Source organism: Varanus komodoensis, unplaced genomic scaffold (genome assembly GCF_004798865.1).
Source record: "Varanus komodoensis strain SLA01 unplaced genomic scaffold, ASM479886v1 scaffold1, whole genome shotgun sequence".
NCBI lineage: Eukaryota > Metazoa > Chordata > Lepidosauria > Squamata > Varanidae > Varanus > Varanus komodoensis.
The window spans coordinates 68,652,698-68,671,493 of record NW_025335268.1 but is presented as its reverse complement, the minus strand read 5'-3'; the positions used below and the strand labels follow the sequence as shown (position 1 = coordinate 68,671,493).

The window sequence follows — 18,796 nt, the reverse complement described above, 5'->3', positions numbered from 1 at the left end:
GTGTATTCCAAGCAATGGACCCTATGTGCTCACCGCAACGTTCTGGGTGAAGCCTGTAAAGCTAAGCACATTATTCAAACTCTTGCTTTGAACCGATAACCTAGATGATTTGATCTGGGGTCAGAGGTTTTTAGCTGGACAATTCACTGTCTGATCTGGGAAAACCCAAGGGTTTCTGGTCAATTTTGCACTCATGCTTCCTTTGCCAATCAGGTACACAAGACAGCGTAGGCTTAAGAATTTTTTTTAACATGTTAAAAATACAGGTCACAACAAAATAGGAAAACATAGTTTAAAAACTGTTGAAGATGATGTAAGAAAAATAGCATGTATATATATATTTATATATATATTTTAAAAATCTACAGTATTTACTAGTCTCAATACATATTTTAAGAGCAGCTTTCTGCTGCTAGCATCCAGTAAATTGTACAACTTACATTTTATTATATTTATTATGCATCACAAAGCCATGATTTAAACCTTGGGATTGTTACATAACCACTTTCTTACAAACAAGTTTATGCAACAGTAGGTAAGTCAGAACAAAGGGGAAAAGACGTTCTGTTTTGTCAGCTTGCAACAGGGGTAAGGACTCGCCTTCCAGCTGTTGTTGGTTTACCACTCCCATCATTCCAAGCTGCTGGGCATTCTGGGTGCTGCGGAAGGGACTTGGGAGCCCAACAATAGCTGGAAGGTCACTAGTGCTTTTATTGCTTATAACCCTCTCCTCAATGAGTGCTTGGTTCTTACTTCACTGCATTCAGCAGCGGGTTTTAATGCCACTTGCCAAAGAATTAAAAAAATACACCAGATTATGTATATTCAATTACATAGAAACTGAAAAAAAATGTCTTTCACATTCATTAAACATTGCTTCAGTTTTTCTTGCCTTTTAAAAGACTTCGGTACCATAAAACAATCAGCGTCGACCTGCTGCCGCACAGCTGGCTGCTACACAAGTGCGTTTTGTAGGGCAGGCGTGTGCAACAGATGACCCACGAAGACGAACCAAGGCCCCCAGCCACTGAGGGTGCTGGCCTAGAGGGGCTTTCATCAGCCTCCTGCTTCAGCCTGAAGGGTCACAAATTGTGCAAATTTGATCTAGCAGGGAGGAGAAACATGTTTTGTCCTTGTATGTCTTCATCACTGGGGTAGCCTGAGAACCCGTGGGTAATTACAAAGCCTAGGGAAGAATCGCCAGCCTCACTCACAACCTGGGAGCTTCTGAGTTTGAGTAAAAGACCCAACAGATCAGTCAGTCAGTCAGTCAGTCAGTCAGTCAATCAGTCGTTCAACATTTTTAGTTCAAGCTACACCAGAATATAGTCCAGGAAGCTCTGCTCAAAGCTTGGGCTGAACTTGGCCACCAGAAAACAAAATGGCCAACCAGTGCCCTGGCTGTGCAACTGAGGGACTGGAAGGACCAGAAATGGCACCGCTCTGTGTTCGCTGGATCAGCTTTGGGTCTTTCTGGGGACCATCCCACTTGCGTGGATGTAGGGCTAGGGATAAGCATGCCACCAGCTTGGGGCCACTGATTCTCCTGCCTGCAGATAGGGCTGCTTGGCCAACTCGGATACATGACTGGACATGGTCCCTGACCAACAGTCTCAAAGGATGAGCCAGACAGACAGGGCAGATCTGCAATCAGATCTGTGGTGTGAGGCAGTGGTTACAGGGCCTCTTGTTAAAATGAATTTGCTGGCTCCCTGTTAACAATGAGGAAGCCCTTCAGCATTAGCCTACCAGTCTTCATTTCAGGGCCCGGCGGCACAGCAGCACTAGCCCACTCAAGGGCCTAAAAGTCTATTGCTATCAAGAAAAAAAGAGATGGGCAAACAAATTATGGGAACAGAAAATGAAGTGCACAAAGGGGGAGGCAGAAGACAGATTACAGAGGATTACAAATTGAGTCAAGAGGAATAGTTCTAACACAGTTTTGACACCACTACAAAATGGTGCTGGGATCTGGCCGCACCCTATTTGGTGCTACCCGAATCAAAGCTTTTGGAACAACCTCACATATGCCTTCACAGCAGGCATAGCTGAGCAAAGAAGAACTGGGTCTCAAAGCTAATTACGGGGCGGGTGGGGACAGCTTGTGAGTCGTCAAGCCAATCTCAACCCACCGAGGACTTGATGGGTCTCCTGTGATCCAGGGCTTGCTAGGACATCAAGAGAAGGGTTTGACATGAAAAAGAAGTTACTTTATGGCAAGCCGTAATATCTGGCTCATGCGCTGCCCTAGATTTGGTGGATCACAAGTCACTGGGTAGGTTTCCCCCAAAACAGCCACTTGTCCCATGGTTAAATTAATACAACTTGAACAAGTTGCATCTGTCCCGACAGAACACATCCATGGTGTCCTCAAAACAACGCTGAGGAAGGGCAGCCTCGGTAAAGATACAAAGGCAACACCAATGGTGCACACAACAAAGGGCAAAGAAGTATCTTCATCTCTTGGGATTCATTATGAAAGCACGGACAAAAATAACCAGTGCTTTTCAAGGGATCAAACCTTTTTGTCAGTGCTAAAAAGGATGCAGAAGTGAGCCATCTCTACGGAATTACATTTAAAAAGCATTTTCTTTTATCTTTCTGTTGCATGCTGTTGGTATCGTGGTTTTGTATATTTGAGGAGGAGGAGGAGGGACTTGCTGAGCATCCAGTGTGGTCCAAAGCAACTCGATTAACCAGTTGCACAGCACTCTGTGGATGTTCTAAATGTATCTGAGGCACAAGAGCATCTGAGGCATACCGTGCCCCAACTCACACGCTGGCTTTCATATTAACATCAGGACACATATATGTGACACCCAACCATCCCAAAGAGACAGAAACCATGCAGTCCACAAACCACAACATTTGACGTGTACGGACTGTGTTATTTGGACCAACGCACGTTGGGCTGGACACAGGCAAGGCCCCCAGGCAAATGTGAAATCCAGCCCTCACGAGACAGGAGTGGAGAGGATCAGTGCAAACCCATCCTGCCGCGCATGTTCTCCGAACATGGGCCTTCCGCATCTCTGATAACCAGGCAGATATATTAGCACTCATGGGTGCTAAAAGTACACACATAGCATCCCTCCCCCCAGCGTCCTGAAACACGCATATGGAACTTAAGAATGACATCACACACAGTGGAGAACTGCCTCTGGATATGTGAACGTGGATGATGGGCTCAAATACCATTGACATCCAAGACACACGCTACAATTCACGGACAGTCCTGATTTTAGAAGCACCGTTTATTGGCTATATCAGAGTATCTTTGCCTTGGATTCCAACCCTTCTCTTTTCTGGCGGAGTGATGGGCAATGGCTTCCCTCTATAAAGATTCCATCGGCTAACCCGGCGTTCTCATCCTTGGGTTAGTGAGGCAGTGTACACACAAATCTCAAGAAACACCCATTCTACATGAATGGATGATTTATAAAATAAGTTATCAAAAATAAAATAAAAAATAAAATAAAAAGTACTTTGTGGATGCAGTCCAAGAACATGAACGCTGACGTTTTTGGACTCTGAAATTCTCTTGTCACAACTAAGCACACAAAGGATTGTAGTGTCAAGTCAAGAGCAGCTGACTGAGGGGGGCGGTTTACATGTTTTGAGCAACAAGGTCAGTTCCCAGGTAAGCTACTGAAGTGCAACCAACAACTCTCATGGTAGTCACATTTAACATATAAAGCTATTGCTATGTTTATGAAAATCCAGTCTTTTCTGCTATATTCAATGCTCGGTTTCAGCTTTTGTCAACCTTTAACATAGATGTGAGATAGTGTTATTTTGTCTACACTTTATCTAAATCGCCCCGTCCAAAGAACACTGAGCGTGGATAGCTACCAACTAAAGGCTTGCAAACCTGGCATACTCCAATCCTGGCCTTTCAGGTGACCACGTGACATTCTCACAGCAATACTGATTCATGCATGGACAAGCCACCTGTTTGGTGTCTGTAATGGTGGGTGAGGCCAGGTGAACCTGGATACTGGTAGTGTGGTGGGCCAAGTTCTCCTGAGGTTGAAGAAGTCCTGTATCTTATCGGGCTATCCACAGAGACCGTGGGGAGGTTATGGTCTTTAACAGGTGCTGACTGAAAATGTGGGTATTTCTTCAAGTTACCCAAGTGGCCCTGGCCACCATCTTGACTCCAGGATTTCCCATAAGCATCCTGTCTGTATACGTAAGTCGAATCTGCCCACTTTCTGCTGTCTGGCAAATAATCTGCTGGAGGAATCACAAACCCCACGCCTAGAGGAGACCTAGGACTGCTCACGTAAGCGTCAGTTGGGAGAACCTCTATCCGACTCGAAGGTGTCACAACAAGATTTTGGTGGCTGGCCGAATAATTTCTATGTGATTTATCAGCAAATGTCTCCGCTGCAAGATCAGGGATCGATGGTCGCCCAGGAGAGTTGGTTCGATTTCCGTGATTATACTGTGTGGTTACGAAACTGGAATGAACAATGTTGGTTACGTGCCTGGGAGAATTTCCATGGTAAACAGGTGGATTACTGTAAGATGGGGGTGGTGGCTTGATATTATGGACAACATCTGACTCATCAGACTGGGTGGAATATCTGGGGATTCTTGACTGGGAGCTGACGGCGTAACTGTTGGATATTTTTGGAGGACTGTATCTTGTCTCTGCTGGCTTCCTCGAATTGCTGAAGAAAGCAGTGTTTTTTGGACTCTGCAGGACTGCTCTCTCCAGCACCTGACCCACAGAGTTCTCATTCTCTAGGTCAGCACCCGGAACATTGTCATACTGCGATGCATTTGACCCTCGCTTACCCTCATCAACATCCAAACCCCTCATCCGCTGCTTTATGTTGAATGACTGTACCTCACCACCAGAACTAGGCGGCATTTCTGAGTTGGCGTGGTTTGCAGCTCGACTCTTGATCTCCATGGCAAGTTTCGTTGTCTTTTCAATAACTTTTGCATCTGAAGGTTTAATCCACCTGGGTACAAATTCCTTCCCTGTAGTTAAAGTGGCATTGGAATTTTGGTTAGCAGCTGCATTATGATTTTGCTTGGAGTCATCCTCCGTGTGAACTTCAGGTCTTTTCCGCTGGCTCTCGGAGTCTTGCTTCGGTAATCCACTTCGCACATTTACCGTTACAGGCTTTTGCTGCCTCAAAGAAGGCCTCTTTTCCAGAGAATTTTTCCTTCTTCGGTGGCCTGGTGAGCTTTCCTGATCTCTCTCTGCAGGTATTCTTGGAGTGCTTTCTTCACCCCTTTCAGCAGATGTTCTGTGTCCTTTCCTCTGGCTACCCTGGGTGGTGTTTGATCCACCGGTGGCACTCTGTCCATTGACCAGCTGCGTAAGGTTAAGCATGGCAGGCTGACTTTCAGGTGGAAATTTTCCCATCTTTGTTGGAATTTCATCATCTTTACCTAAAAGCACAAACAAGAAAATTAGCATTAGATGAGAGGGGGGTGGGTCTCATTACAGATCCCTCATGTACCAAAGAGTCACTGTTCAGTTTTCTCAGAATGCACCTTAACCTATGAAGGACATGACCAAAAAAGCAACCACACTGGAAGGCTCAGAGCTGAACTCCATCTTAGAGATCAGAGACTGGCTGATTTAGTCTTATGCTCTACACACATGCTCTTTGACAGCAATAGGAACTGCAGGTGGTCAGCAAGATTAATATCAAAAGCACTCATTCAAGCATGCAAGAACTGCCTTAGGAATGCAAATTGCATCATGTGCTCAAATGTAAGTGCGAGGTACTTTAAATCGTGCAGGTATGTATTGCTTCCTCAAAACTAACTGCAATTCAGAGTCAAATTTTAAAGAAAAATATTCATAAGGCTTGAAAGGAAAGGGACTTTGGCCGTGTTCAGCAAGTCCTGGGCTTGACTCTTGCTTTCCCTCACCACCAAAGAGAAGCCAAGTGAGTTGTGCTGTGTCGGAAAACACGTCCTGCACACCGCTACCTGGTTTTAGGCATCTGTTCCCGCCACGATCTGAACGAGCACCCGCCCAATCTGTTTCCAAAGACCATGGGATTATTCAAAACCCAGCAGCCAGAAGGACTGCACCGCTGAATAACATGGCAGCGGCTCCGTTCGTGGCTGACTTCCGCCTTGCAAAGAGAGAGGGAGGACTGAGCGCACGGGTGCCAGGCCACGCCAGGTAGAGACTTCTCTGCAAAACAGAATGCCTGAACAGGTCCAAAGTCAGGGTGACGAATGCACAGAAACAGGGGTGAGTCTTTTCTCTAAAAATTATTTAAAATTTTTGCAATACCCTGGAGATGAAGCTCTCTTTAGACCTTGAGCTACGTACTTTCACTGGGCTTTGCCATTCCCTAGCTAGAGTCAGATGTGGCCAAGTTCACGCTGCCACGTCACCTCTGGCTCCCACCTCCGTTTTGCAATGTCTAGCACAACTTACCTGTGTGTGAACATGCTTGTGCTGTTTGGCTCAGAAAGACTTGCCTTATGCCACACTCCTGACCTCCAGAAAGGTTTAATTACAGCAAGAAATGATAGTCATGAAGTTGAAAAGCAGCCTCAGCCCAGCACCACTTAACATTCCGCCAAGCTTCCAGTTCAAGCCATGTTCTCCACGTGACTATCAACACTGGCAGAGCACTGCAAATTCACTCAGTGATGAATTGTAGGTAGTGGCATTCCTTAATACTGTTCAAGGGCTAGTCTCAGAATCCCTTGGGTCCTAGAAAACACTGAGGATATGTGATCAAAGCCCCTCTTCCCAGTCCACTTACTGATGGTGATGGCAACAGGGAGCCTGCGAGAAAATTTGGCTTCCTCCCCTCTATTCTACAGATGGCAGACATCCTGGGAATACTGGTAACAAACCATAAAAATTGTGCTGCTATGTGCAATGCCTCTTTAGCAAGAGAACAGATCGCATGCAGCATCTCTGCACCACTGAGAAAGCAGGAACAAACAATTTATATGAACAAAGGGACCTAGTAAACACGCACACCCAAAGCATGTTTCCATGTTATGTTATGCTGTGGCCTAAATGAGTTGAATGGTGGCTTCTTTCAATGTTATTTTGCTGAGGCAATATAGGGTGTTGGTTGCGTAGCAGGGCTGGGATTAAAACTGCATCCCAAGATGTCCACAGTCTGATGCTGGAGCCACTGCAGCATGGAGCGTTATCGTCTCAGGCTTGAAGAATCAGGGGTCAAAAAGCAAGGGAGACACCCCTACCCACTGCTAGATTTTCAACCTGCAATTAGTTTTGCGGCAAAATGCTTGCAGAAGGGAGAGAAACTGCACTAAAGGAACAGGCTGGGAGTTGCCTGAGAAGCACTGTGCAGGCAGTGGGTGGACCATCTGTTTGTGGAAGCCAAAGCCATACAGATGGCCACCTGGCCACTGGCTAGGTGGGCTTTAAAGGGAAACCGACAAATGCACAGGGGATGCTGTCGATATGTATTAAGCATAACAGCTATACTGGACCTTCGCTTTCAGAGGGACAATGGCAATGAATACCACTTGGTCGGGGAGCCAGAACAGGAAGCAACTTGTCACCTTCAGGACCTGCCTGCAGGCTTTTTGGCGAAGTCGGGGAACAGAGGAAGCTGCCCACACGGCTGCCAAACCACGTAACTATTCCAGTTAGCGCAGGACTGCCCAGATGAGCGAGCCGCAGCTCTCAGGGACTGTGAAACTGGCATCTTGCCCAGCCCTCCCTGGAACTGAATGGGGACACTGTGCATACGCAGCATGCCACCGAGCTAGGGCCCACCTCTAGCTGGCCACACCTCAACCCAGAACGCTGGACTGATTTCCCACTGGTCTGTCCAGAAGGGCTCCCCCTTCTGCCTGCCTTCCTGTACACGTCTCACTGCACATTTCCCTTATCTGGGCCTGTGCGTCGTGTTATACACATGCATGCAAGGAACGCATCGGCAGAAACGTGCTTTTGAGGAAGCTCCAGGGGTGCATTAGGCCTTGGAAATGTTTTGCATTCTCCCAACCAAAACAGTCCCAGGGCCGGGCGTTCACCCTTTTGCCTTTGTTACCTATCACCACCAATGCAATCTGTGATTTTAACGGTTTGCCACATAATCTCCGCACTCCCTCTTTTCTGTATCTTTATTCGATGCACAGTTTTTCAAGAAAAACTTTGGAATGTATGTAGGTTGATTAATAAGGCGGCTTTTATTCTTTTTAATTTAGTACACTTAAGGTCTCTTAATTACCATTAAGCTTTCAAGACACCCAAGTGAGAATACTACAGACATTTTTATTGAATTCTTTGTTGCTTTGAAGATTACTTTCTGTAATCTCTCTCCCTCACATGTCAGAGCAAGAGAGAGTGAATTAGCCCTGGTGTGCACGGTTCAAAGCTGTTTAGATGTTGTAAGCTAACACCTGAATTTTGAGCATTTGCAGGGAGGGGGTGGGGGGAGATGATGTTACACTGACCTTAAACTGCCATATTATTCTCCAATTGAGAACCTGAGGTTACAAATGGAAAATTAACAGACATACTAACAGCCGAAGTATGCCAAGATCATAACCGTTGGCTGTCAAGACCAAAGCCACAAGCAAGCAGGGCTTGTGGGTTTCTATTAGATGTGGAAAATAATTGGACAGAGATTGCATAGGCAACAAACACGAAAGGCTGCAAGGACGGATGAAAGAGCCAACGCTTCAGATCTTTGTCACGTGCCCATGGCATGATGCTGGTGAACCCTGACTCCAGCGTCAGATGACAAAGCAGGCATGAAACAACACAAAGTATACAGCTTGCTTAGATCTTCCAATATCACACATGCCCCGAACTTTTAAGACTGCTGCACAATCCCCTAGCACATCTGCAAGTCCACTTTGTCTATTGAAACCCCCATTGCAAAATGGCGTAAGGGAAAACACAGTGGGAAAGGAAACAGGCTTCCTTTTCCTGGACTGCCCCTTTCCCTTGATAAACTTCCTCCCCAGCAGAGTTCCAACCGTATAAACATTCAGCTCAGAGAAAAGTGTGGGTGTGGGAGAAAAGAGAGGGATTTGCAGGAGGGAACCGGCTCATGCCCCTTCCTTCACCAGCTGCTAGGCAGCAGAAAGTCGCGTCTCCACGTTGTCCGCTGCTGATAACATGACAATGAATCAGATGGACCCAAAAATTGATTTTTAGTTAACCTAAGAATTAGGTTAAAAATTGACCACCCTCTCTCAAGGCACTGCGCATTGGGCAGTGCCCAGAAAGCACTCCAAGAGCTGAAAGGGAAAGCATGAAATGAAATTCGTCTGAAATCAGTAGCGCTTCCTTCCATGAAAATATGTTTATGATTATGGTGTAGGTCTGTGGTGTTCGTATTATGTGTTTTGTGCAATACCAAGTGCCCAATTTGCTACCCTGTAATTATGGCAGGATTGCTTTAAACACAAAGAAAGCGGCACAGTGTGCTCATAAGGTCTCCCTTTTCTCTATTTTTTTAAAATCCAGCTGAGACTTGAACTGCAGGCTGGAGCTGAAGCTTGGAAAAGACACTCATGCCGTTCTTAGGACTTACCACTCTGAGAGATCCCTAGAGGTGGAAGGACAGGCTCTTAGCATGCATAATGAGAAGCTCTGTATTAGCTGTCCAGTTGTACGGCCTAGCAAACAGGCCTCTGAGTTCTTGCAACTGGCAGATCCATGGGGATATTGAGCAAAAGAGAGAACCTATGAGCATACTATGTCCAAATGCTTAGGCCCATCATATTTTCAACCCAAGCCACTGAAACACTGACATTCTGTATCCAGAGAGAATATGCAGTTCACAAACTCAAGAGACAGGAAATCAAGCCAGATGCACAAACAGAAAACAATTGTGGATTCTAAAGCATCACCACGGAATTGAGGAATTACAAAAGCCAATCAGGTATCAGGAAGCTAAGGGAACAATGGCATCGCTCTAGATTACTCCAGTCCCATTTCATTCATGGAAACGGCCTGCCAGAACAAACCCAACTCCAAATGCCTGGGATTGTCCCAGGATTTATGAACGTTAAAACCTGTCCAGCCTCCATCATTGGTCAAAGCAAGAAGGGCTTTTGGGTCATTTTTGGGTGTTGCTTTAATATGTTGCACACAGTGATGTATGAGAATTATGTTTTGGGGTGAAAATTTGATGGATTTTTCCAGTTCAGCTCTGCAGCTTTTGTGTCTCCTCTCCCCCCCGACTTGACTCGTTCGGTAGTGACTGAAACTTATTACACAGATTCCACTCTGGTTTTAACGACAGCAGTGTGCCCAATATGGGAAGTTCCCTCAAATTTATGCAAATACTGTCACAATTGTTAAAGTATTTTGGTTGGCAATCTCAATGCACACCACTGCAAGTCTCTCCGTCCACTATGCACCCCAAAGAGACACATTTCTCCTCTTGTAAATATCCTTGCCAATTCGCCCTCTCCACGAGCTACTTCACTTAGCACAGCAGAGCCATCTCCCTGCTTGTCAAAAAAGTTGCGGTTTCATCCGGCACTTTGGTAAATATAGCAGGTGGGTGGGTGGGGAATTGAGAAGTTCTTTCAAAAATATGGAATAAGGCTCTGCTGGGCTTAAAAGGCTGGAGGCTCCTCTTCCACATGAAATGCTATCAGATGAAATGGTTTGTAACCTCCAGTTTTATATTATGGTAGTATTCACACCCATCCCTATACATGCTCAGAACTCCTGTGCATATGGGCTCTTTTACTACAAGGGAAATGGAGGAAACAAACACGCACTCATGGATGGATCTGCAGGCATTACTCTAACAGGTGTCTGAAAGTGTAGGCAAGTGCCAGGAATATTGTATTATTTCTGAAAGAACAAAGACTTTGCTTTTAAGAAGTCAGCACACCATGTTCATGATACACAAAATAAAACAGTTTACAAATCCATTGATCATGCCTGTTAATAAATAACAGCAATTCTTGCTCAAACCACAAAGAACCAGAAAGTTGTAAATTAGGCAGAAGCAAAATACCAGGAGACGCTTGGGGGATAGTACCGAACAGGAAGCCCACGATATCGGGTGCTGGCAAAGAAAGAGGGAGACAGAGAAACAGATTCATTATCACCACAATAAAACCGCCCCCAAATTCAGCTGAACCTCCCTATCCTAAATTAAGCTAAGCATGCAGAATCAGCCAGAACAAGCCAACTATGAGCTCCCGAGGAAAGACACAACCAAGACAAATCGCATCATAGGCTGAAACTCTAGCACAGCACAGCACAGCACAGCAAAGCAAGGCATGGGTAACATCCCTCATGGTGATTTTAAAGACTGAACAAATGCCTCCGGCTGAGGGAACATGGCCAGCATCTAGATTACTTGATTCCACAGTCAATCTGCTTTCTCTGCTAGTTCCTCCAAAGGTTTTTTTTTTTTTTAAGTGGACAACGGCTCAGTTCAGACCCTTGCCTGGGTGGTACAAGAGAAGGGATATGCCCCTTTCTCTTCCTTCTAAACTACAAGCATGCTCTGTGGGGATCTTCACACACAGGTTTGATGCGGAACTCCGTCCTTCTGTCCGTCCATCCTTCCTTTTTACATGTACTTATAGGCCACCTATGACTCTTTACTACCCTCCCTGTCTTTTTCAGCAGGAGCAGTACTGAAAATTGGGTGGCACTGCCTCACCTCTGCATAATTTTAGAAACTGGAAGGAGAGGCAGGGGTGCCTGCTTGCCACGCTGCCAAGTGAAGATCGTGGTTCAAGGGAGCAAGCATCTGATTGAGGATAAGATGGGGCATGTGCCTCTGTCTGTGATCCAGCCAGGGTTGATATTTTTCAGTTCCACTAATCTCAGTAAGAGAGATCTGAGCATATGCTTAGCACATTCATGAAGTTAACAGGCGTTGATGCATTCAACTCAGCTGGACTGGAATTGGGGCTATCTATTAATCTGTTTCTAATGGTGCATATTTTAAGGTGGTATGACTTTTAAGTAATTATTGGTTCTGTTAAGAAGTGATAGGGTGCACTTTTTATTTTTACTGTGATTATGTGTTTTTAAGGTTTTATATTTTTAATATGATTTTACCGTTTGTAACCTGCCCAGCGGGCTGTGTGGCTAATGGGGTGGGTTAGAAATCAATATCTATTCTGCAAGCAACTCTTAAGATGGAATTTTAAAAGGATTAAGATCCCTTTGCCCAGAGCCAGCTCTTATTAAAAATATTAAGTGTACATTAAAACAAAGATATTGCAACATACATATATTACAACATCAGCACCCCAAGATCTTATGAAGAAGATTCAGGGCAGTTACGATCTTCTTTGGAAAGATGAAAATTTAAGTTCAGATTTGCAAAAGAAATCCTGATTTATTCTTGAACTTTGTCACCACCCAGTGGAAATTAATCACAACTGCAAAGCTCTACTGGTTAATTGTTCCAAGACGTAGCTAACTGCCAACAGCTCCGAATGGAAGGCCACACATGGCTTGAGTGAACTGCTTCCAGGACGCACTCTGGTAAGGAGCTCGGGCCCCCTTTCAGCACACAAATGTGTGCGCTCTGAGGAGTCTAGTTGTTTCAAAGGCAGACAGTGGTCAAAAATGATACAGAAGTTGAACTTTGCCAATCAGTTTTTCACTATTACAATTCCTAAAACCTATCCTGAACAGGAAAAGTATTATGAAAAGCACATGAGGCTATCCAGGGGCCAAAACTGGGTGTCATGCTCACACACAAAGCTGGTGGTGGCATGAGGTTCTGCTCCTTCCTAGGCTCCAGCAGAGCTCACCTTCTCTACTTTCCCAGTTCCCAGATGCAGCACGTTATGGCAAGGTGAAAGAGCCAGATCCCCTGGATAGGAAGGTGGGAGATTAGACCTGGGGCTGCTGCTTACAGTCTTGTCCATGTGTTCAGAGTAACATCTCATTTAGTCCTAGAAAGAAGGCTGCTTTCCCTTTTCCCCTTCTTTGAATCAGCACCCTGATCAAAGGAACAGGGAGACCCAGCCTGGATTTGCAGTTTTCATAATACTGTGAGGATGGTGTCTGTAACCATTTGCTTCTCAGTTTGCTAACGGTAAAAAGTCTGCTTCGGAAACTCTTACACAGATTAAAACACAGACGATTATAGGAGGAAATTAACAGATTTACTTGTTCTGAACTATTGAAATAAAAACCACAGGCAAAGTTTCAGCCCGCTAACGCAGACAAAAGATTCAAGTTGCACTAGAATTTACCAAACATACAGAGATAGTCGAGAAGAGTCACAAGCACAATTAGAAACACTGCTTGTATTTATAAGGATGCAGGGAGAGAAATTCAATGGCACAAATGCTACAGCTCAAATCAGACAGGCAAACTGCCAGAGGGAAACAAAGATTCCATGGCAACCTCGAATTTCATCACATTTAGATGCACTCAAGAAATCAGTAGGAAGAAAAACATCAACACAGAAACATATCTGAGAGTTAGTTGGTTAATGAAGTGAAGTGCAAAGGGGAAGAAAAAACAGGTACGTGTGAGTTCTCCAAACGTATAAATGAAAAATGCCGTATTCATCTAAAAGAGAAAAAACAAATACACAAAAGTGAAGAAAATACAGAAAGACTGAGAGAAAATATAAGCTGAACCAATTCTCTTACTCTCTTTTTTGAAAATGAGTTGGGGTGGGGGGAAGAGAGAAATGACTTTAGTTACAGAGCAAATATAAGCTGAAAAAGAAAGAGAAGGATAAAAATTCTAAATTTGAACAGAAGGTTTAAAGGTGAATTTTTCTACTAAGAGAGATACAAGGCAAAACTTAAGGTTCAGGGTGAAACACACTGTAAATTCTGTTTAGGTTTGACATAATGAACCCAAATCTAGTTAGAAATAGCTAGAAGATGAGAAGGATATTTTCCTTTCCTCTTGCATACATCAAAGTCTTTTTCAAGGGAGGCCATGTCTTGCCCACTCCCTGGTGAGGGTTTTTTTTAATGCCTTTTATTCCAAGAAGCGTTGGATTGTCATGTTCCTGGGTTTTTGCTTTCTGATTAAATATCCTCAAAAGACAGATAAACCAATGTCCTGCTGGGCTGCTGCTGGTAGGCAGAAGGAACAACAGAGGCGATTTCCCCTCCCAGTTCTCCCTTTGAAACTTTTTTTTTTTTAAAGAGGTGCCCCCAAGCAGGTACTGTGGCCAAAGAGGCCAGGGGATTTCACCTATCTTGGTCTCTGCTTTCCCCCAGCATATCCCTTTTTGCCCTCTGTGTGGTGGTTCAATGATACTTTGGTGACATCATAAAGCAGGTCCCATGGTTCCTGCCGTGATGGCTGCAAAGTACTGGGAAAGGCACAAGAAGGTGGATTCCCACTCCCAAATTCTACCAGTGCCTACAGCCTTGGAAGAGCAAATCCAAAAAAATCCTTTGGTTCCTGGGATTCTCTCCAAGGATCACGGGATAGCACCTTTAATAGCAGCGGTTTTATATTTTTACTACTGTCGCACTTCAGTCTTGTGCAGTCAGCTGCCCTCAGTGCTTTTTAATAAGCGAGAACACAAGAAGAGTTGAGCTGGATCAGAGCAAAGCTCTCCTAGTCTAGCATCCTGTTTCCCACAAAGATCAGCCACCTGGCTATCCCACAAACAGACCTCAAGGACAGCCATGACCACAGGGGCCCCGGCAAGGCTTGCTGCTGCGCCCCCAAAATACAGCCCATTTCCAGAGCCCAGCAAAATGTGCATGAGCCGCTACCGTGTTTCCCTGAAAATAAGACACTGTCTTTCTTTTTCTTTGCTCAAAAAAACACATTAGGTCTTCTTTTTGGGTAGGTCTTATTTTTTTTAATGTACAAAATGTACATTTAATGTGCACGCTTCTGCTCTGCACTCCAACTGCGGCCAAAAGCTGTATACACCAATCTTCTCCAGCACCTGCTATCGGTCCTGTCACAGGCAGCGGAGGAAGCAGAGCAGCATGAGCCGATGCTTCCTCTATAGTGCCGGCTCCTGTGACAGGCAGAGAGCATTTGATATCACTCCGCCCTTCACAGGAGCCAGGACTATAGAGGAAGTATCGGCTTAAGCCGCTCTGCATCCTCCAGCTGCGCCCTCTGCAAGTAAGCAAAAAAGGTAAGACCTATTACCAATAATTTTTGGTAATAGGTCTTACTTTCGGGGTAGGGCTTATATTATAGGACCTACCCTGAAATAAGACTAGGTCTTATTTTCAGGGTAGGTCCTATTTTTGGGGAAACACGGTATATGGTCAGGCAACGAGAGAGTATTTGTTCCCAAGGCTACGCTTACGGCAATGCCATTAGTGACTTGGAATTGTGCAGGAGATGGCACCTATTTCCATGCAGTACTCTTCTATGCATCTAGCAAGCTCTGCCTCCATAGAAGTACCAAAGAAATATAGCGGTTTTATTGGATGGAGTGCAGGAAAGCAAGCTATCTATGGAAAAAAATTGCAAAAAAGGATTTTTTAAAAAAGGTCTGAGAGTCATTTTAGGCCCTTAATCTGTGGAAAAATAACTAAATGTGATTGAAGAATGCTTGGAGTGAAGAAGCACTGGAAAGTCTCTCAGGGGTCCCAGAAGCACTGCACTGAAATTGGGAAATGTGTGAGGCGCTGTGCCCTCCTCGTTTCTCTATCTGCTCAGCAAAATCCTGTCCTTGACAGGAAAGGCCTTCAAGGATTTGCAGATCTCTTTTGCAAAACAGCCTTTTTCTACCTGTCTGTTCTCCTGAGCTACAATAGGTTACTAGGAGTCTGTATTTGTCCAGAATCCTAGAACAGACATGCTTTACCTGAGGAATACGAAAGACTTTCCCCTCCATGTTTCCGAAAAACAAGCCCTTGACATGCTAGCATCAAATCATTTCTTTTGATCTTCCAGTCTACCTCAACCTGAAGGGGGGTTTCAAAGAAAACAGGGTAAAGTGAACCCTAATAATTCCCTTCCAGATGGACTCCCCCCCACAAAGCTGTGCAGAGTTATCTTTTTTGATAACAGACCAAAGCCTACCCAAATAGCTTTGGAAACTCTAAGCACCCTAAACAAAGCTTGCCAGATGGAGAATTCCACCAAGCTTAATTAGCTGTTGTATATGTTCAGATGGAGACACCCAAATATGATAAAGCAACTAGGCTTGCAAGCTCTTTTCAAATATATTTTGATCTGTAACATTTAAGAGGTCATTGTGGCTTTGTATGAGAGTACGAAACAGGAGTGAATATGTTAACCAGTTGTAGTCTTGTACTCCCTTTCTACTCACATTTACTCAGAATAATCCTCATTCTGTGCAAAGTGGCTTACTCCCTTGTGAGTACATAAGGATTTGCGATCTCAGAAGATTACATCATCATTATTATTATTATTATTATTATTATTATTATTATTATTATAACATTTCTATGCCGCCCCTTGCCGAAACCTCGGGGCGGCTTACAACATGATAAAATACATTGAAATACAATAGTACATAATAAATTACCATTAAATATAACAATACAAAAAATACATTGATTTACAAATCCAAAATTAAAATTATCAGTATAAAATAAAAATATAGGAGGAGAAAGAGAAGGAAGAAGAAGTTGCCCAGGCCAGATCATATGTTTTAACAATTGAAATGATGTTTAAATAAAAAGGTCTTTACCTGGCGCCAAAAAACCAGTAACGACGGTGCCAGGCGGACCTCTTTGGGGAGTGAATTCCATAGGTTGGGCGCCACCGCAGAGAAAGCCCTCCTCCGGGTACTTACTCTCCTAATTTCTTTCATGGAGGGTTCCCGGAGAAGGGACTCTCCCGCAGATCTCAAAGGGCGGTCGGGCATATACGGACGTAAGCGCTCGTTCAGGTAGCCAGGACCCAAGCCGTTTAGGGCTTTGTAGGTCATAATCAACACCTTGAATTGGGCCCGGGCTTCAATGGGAAGCCAGTGAAGCTGACGGAGGACTGGAGTCATGTGAGCATAACGCCCCGTCCCCGTCAGCAACCTGGCAGCTCTATTTTGCACCAATTGAAGTGTTCGGACTGTCTTCAGGGGAAGCCCCACGTAAAGCGCGTTACAGAAGTCTAGGCGGGAAGTCACCAGCGCGTGTGTCACCGTCGCCAGGCAGTCGTATTCCAGGTAGGGGCGCAGCTGATTAATCAGCCGAAGCTGAAGGAAGGCGTTCCTCGCTACCGCTGTCACCTGAGCTTCCAAAGAAAGCTCCGGGTCGAGGAGTACACCTAAGCTGCGGACCTTATCCCTAAGAGGGAGTGTTGCACCATTCAGGACCAGGTCAAATCCACCCTCTCCGAAACCCGATCCGCCAACCAACAGGACCTCCGTCTTGTCTGGGTTGAGTTTCAGTTTATTGGCCCTCATCCATTCCCTTACCTCGGCCAAGCACCGGTTCAGCACAGCCACTGCCTCACCTGGATTAGTGGAGAATGAGAGGTAAAGCTGGGTATCATCAGCGTATTGATGATTCCGCAGCCCACACCTCCTGATGACCTCTCCCAGCGGTTTCATATAGACGTTAAATAGCAGAGGGGATAGAATGGAGCCCTGTGGTACCCCATGGCATAGCTGCCATGACGTAGAGACATGGTCCCCCAGCACTACCTTCTGGAATCGACCGTCGAGATAGGAGCGGAACCACTGCAAAGCAGTGCCTCCAACCCCCAATCCCGCAAGTCTATCCAGAAGGATACCATGGTCGATGGTATCGAAAGCCGCCGAGAGGTCCAGAAGAACCAACAGGGATGTACTCCCCCTGTCCTTCTCCCTGCACAGGTCGTCGTACAGGGCGACCAAGGCAGATTCAGTACTGTACCCGGGTCTGAAGCCGGACTGAAAAGGATCCAGATAATCAGTTTCCTCCAAGAGTGCTTGGAGTTGTCCCGCCACCACTCGCTCCAGCACCTTGCCCAGAAACGGGATGTTGGCCACAGGTCTATAGTTAGTGGCCATCTCATTAGAAGTGCTTTCCCAGACTGCATTAGACACTTAACATTCACTGGTATATATGTTTAACAGTGCAGATGAAAAAATGCAGAGAAAAACAAGCTTATCTACCTGGCTACCACAATTACTGCATCTCTGAATAGACGCAACATAACATTCAGGTTCAAATCCCCATTTTGCCATGAAGGTGGCTGCATGAAGTATCTCCATGTGGACATTCTGTTTCTCTCTCACACACACTATCTTTGTCAGCCTAGCCTACCTCACAGGTTTGGCCCCGAGAATAAAACATTCATGAGTCTGTATCAGAAAAGATCATGTACATTGCCCTACATTCCTTCTGTGTGCCTCCCGTTGCTGTCTGTTGTTGGCATACAAGTAGAACCCAACACTAGAGAGAATGTTCACAAGATCAGGTGTGGGAACGTAAAGAAATTCTTGCTTTTGAAGAAGCCCGTCTCTTTCTTCAGCCATTTCCACCAAAAAGGAGAGACTACCATTGTTCACAGGGAAGGGACTAAGAGTGGCTGGTGGATGCTGCTAGCACTGATTCGAATGCTCTCCTTATTTCAGCATCTTATTTTTGCTGTAGAAGTAAAAGATACAGAGAGGTTTAAAGATGCCTCTCATCAGACCAATGCCACAGCAAAGTGATAGGTAAGCAGGGGCTAGATGTGCAAGAAACCTTTTGAAATGCTCTGAAATGTGGATGAATCTGGAGTTCACTGTTGAACCTTGGACCTTCAAACCCTAATCCCATTGCTTTAAATCCTTTGGCTGATCGGCCTTTCCATATAACAGGGAGATGGGACTGGTACAGCTACCAGCCAGTCTGCACTTTAGTTCACCTACTAAACGGTGGCACTGCACAAGGATGAGTTCAGTCAGCCCTCCTCAAATGGATGTTTCGGACTGCAGCT

At 45.1% G+C, this 18,796-nt stretch overlaps 1 protein-coding gene across 6 annotated transcripts in view; it reads right to left on the bottom strand.

The window, feature by feature from the left end:
* Nucleotides 1–228: 228 nt before the first annotated feature.
* Nucleotides 229–18,796, bottom strand: part of USP6NL (USP6 N-terminal like) — a 147,458-nt gene continuing 128,890 nt past the window's right edge. For all 6 annotated transcript variants that reach the window (XM_044428008.1, XM_044427983.1, XM_044428018.1 and 3 more), the window contains one exon: nt 229–5,409. In XM_044428008.1, the coding sequence (XP_044283943.1) occupies nt 3,917–5,409 (1,493 nt within the window). In that variant the 3' untranslated portion in view covers nt 229–3,916. The remainder of the gene's footprint in view (nt 5,410–18,796) is intronic.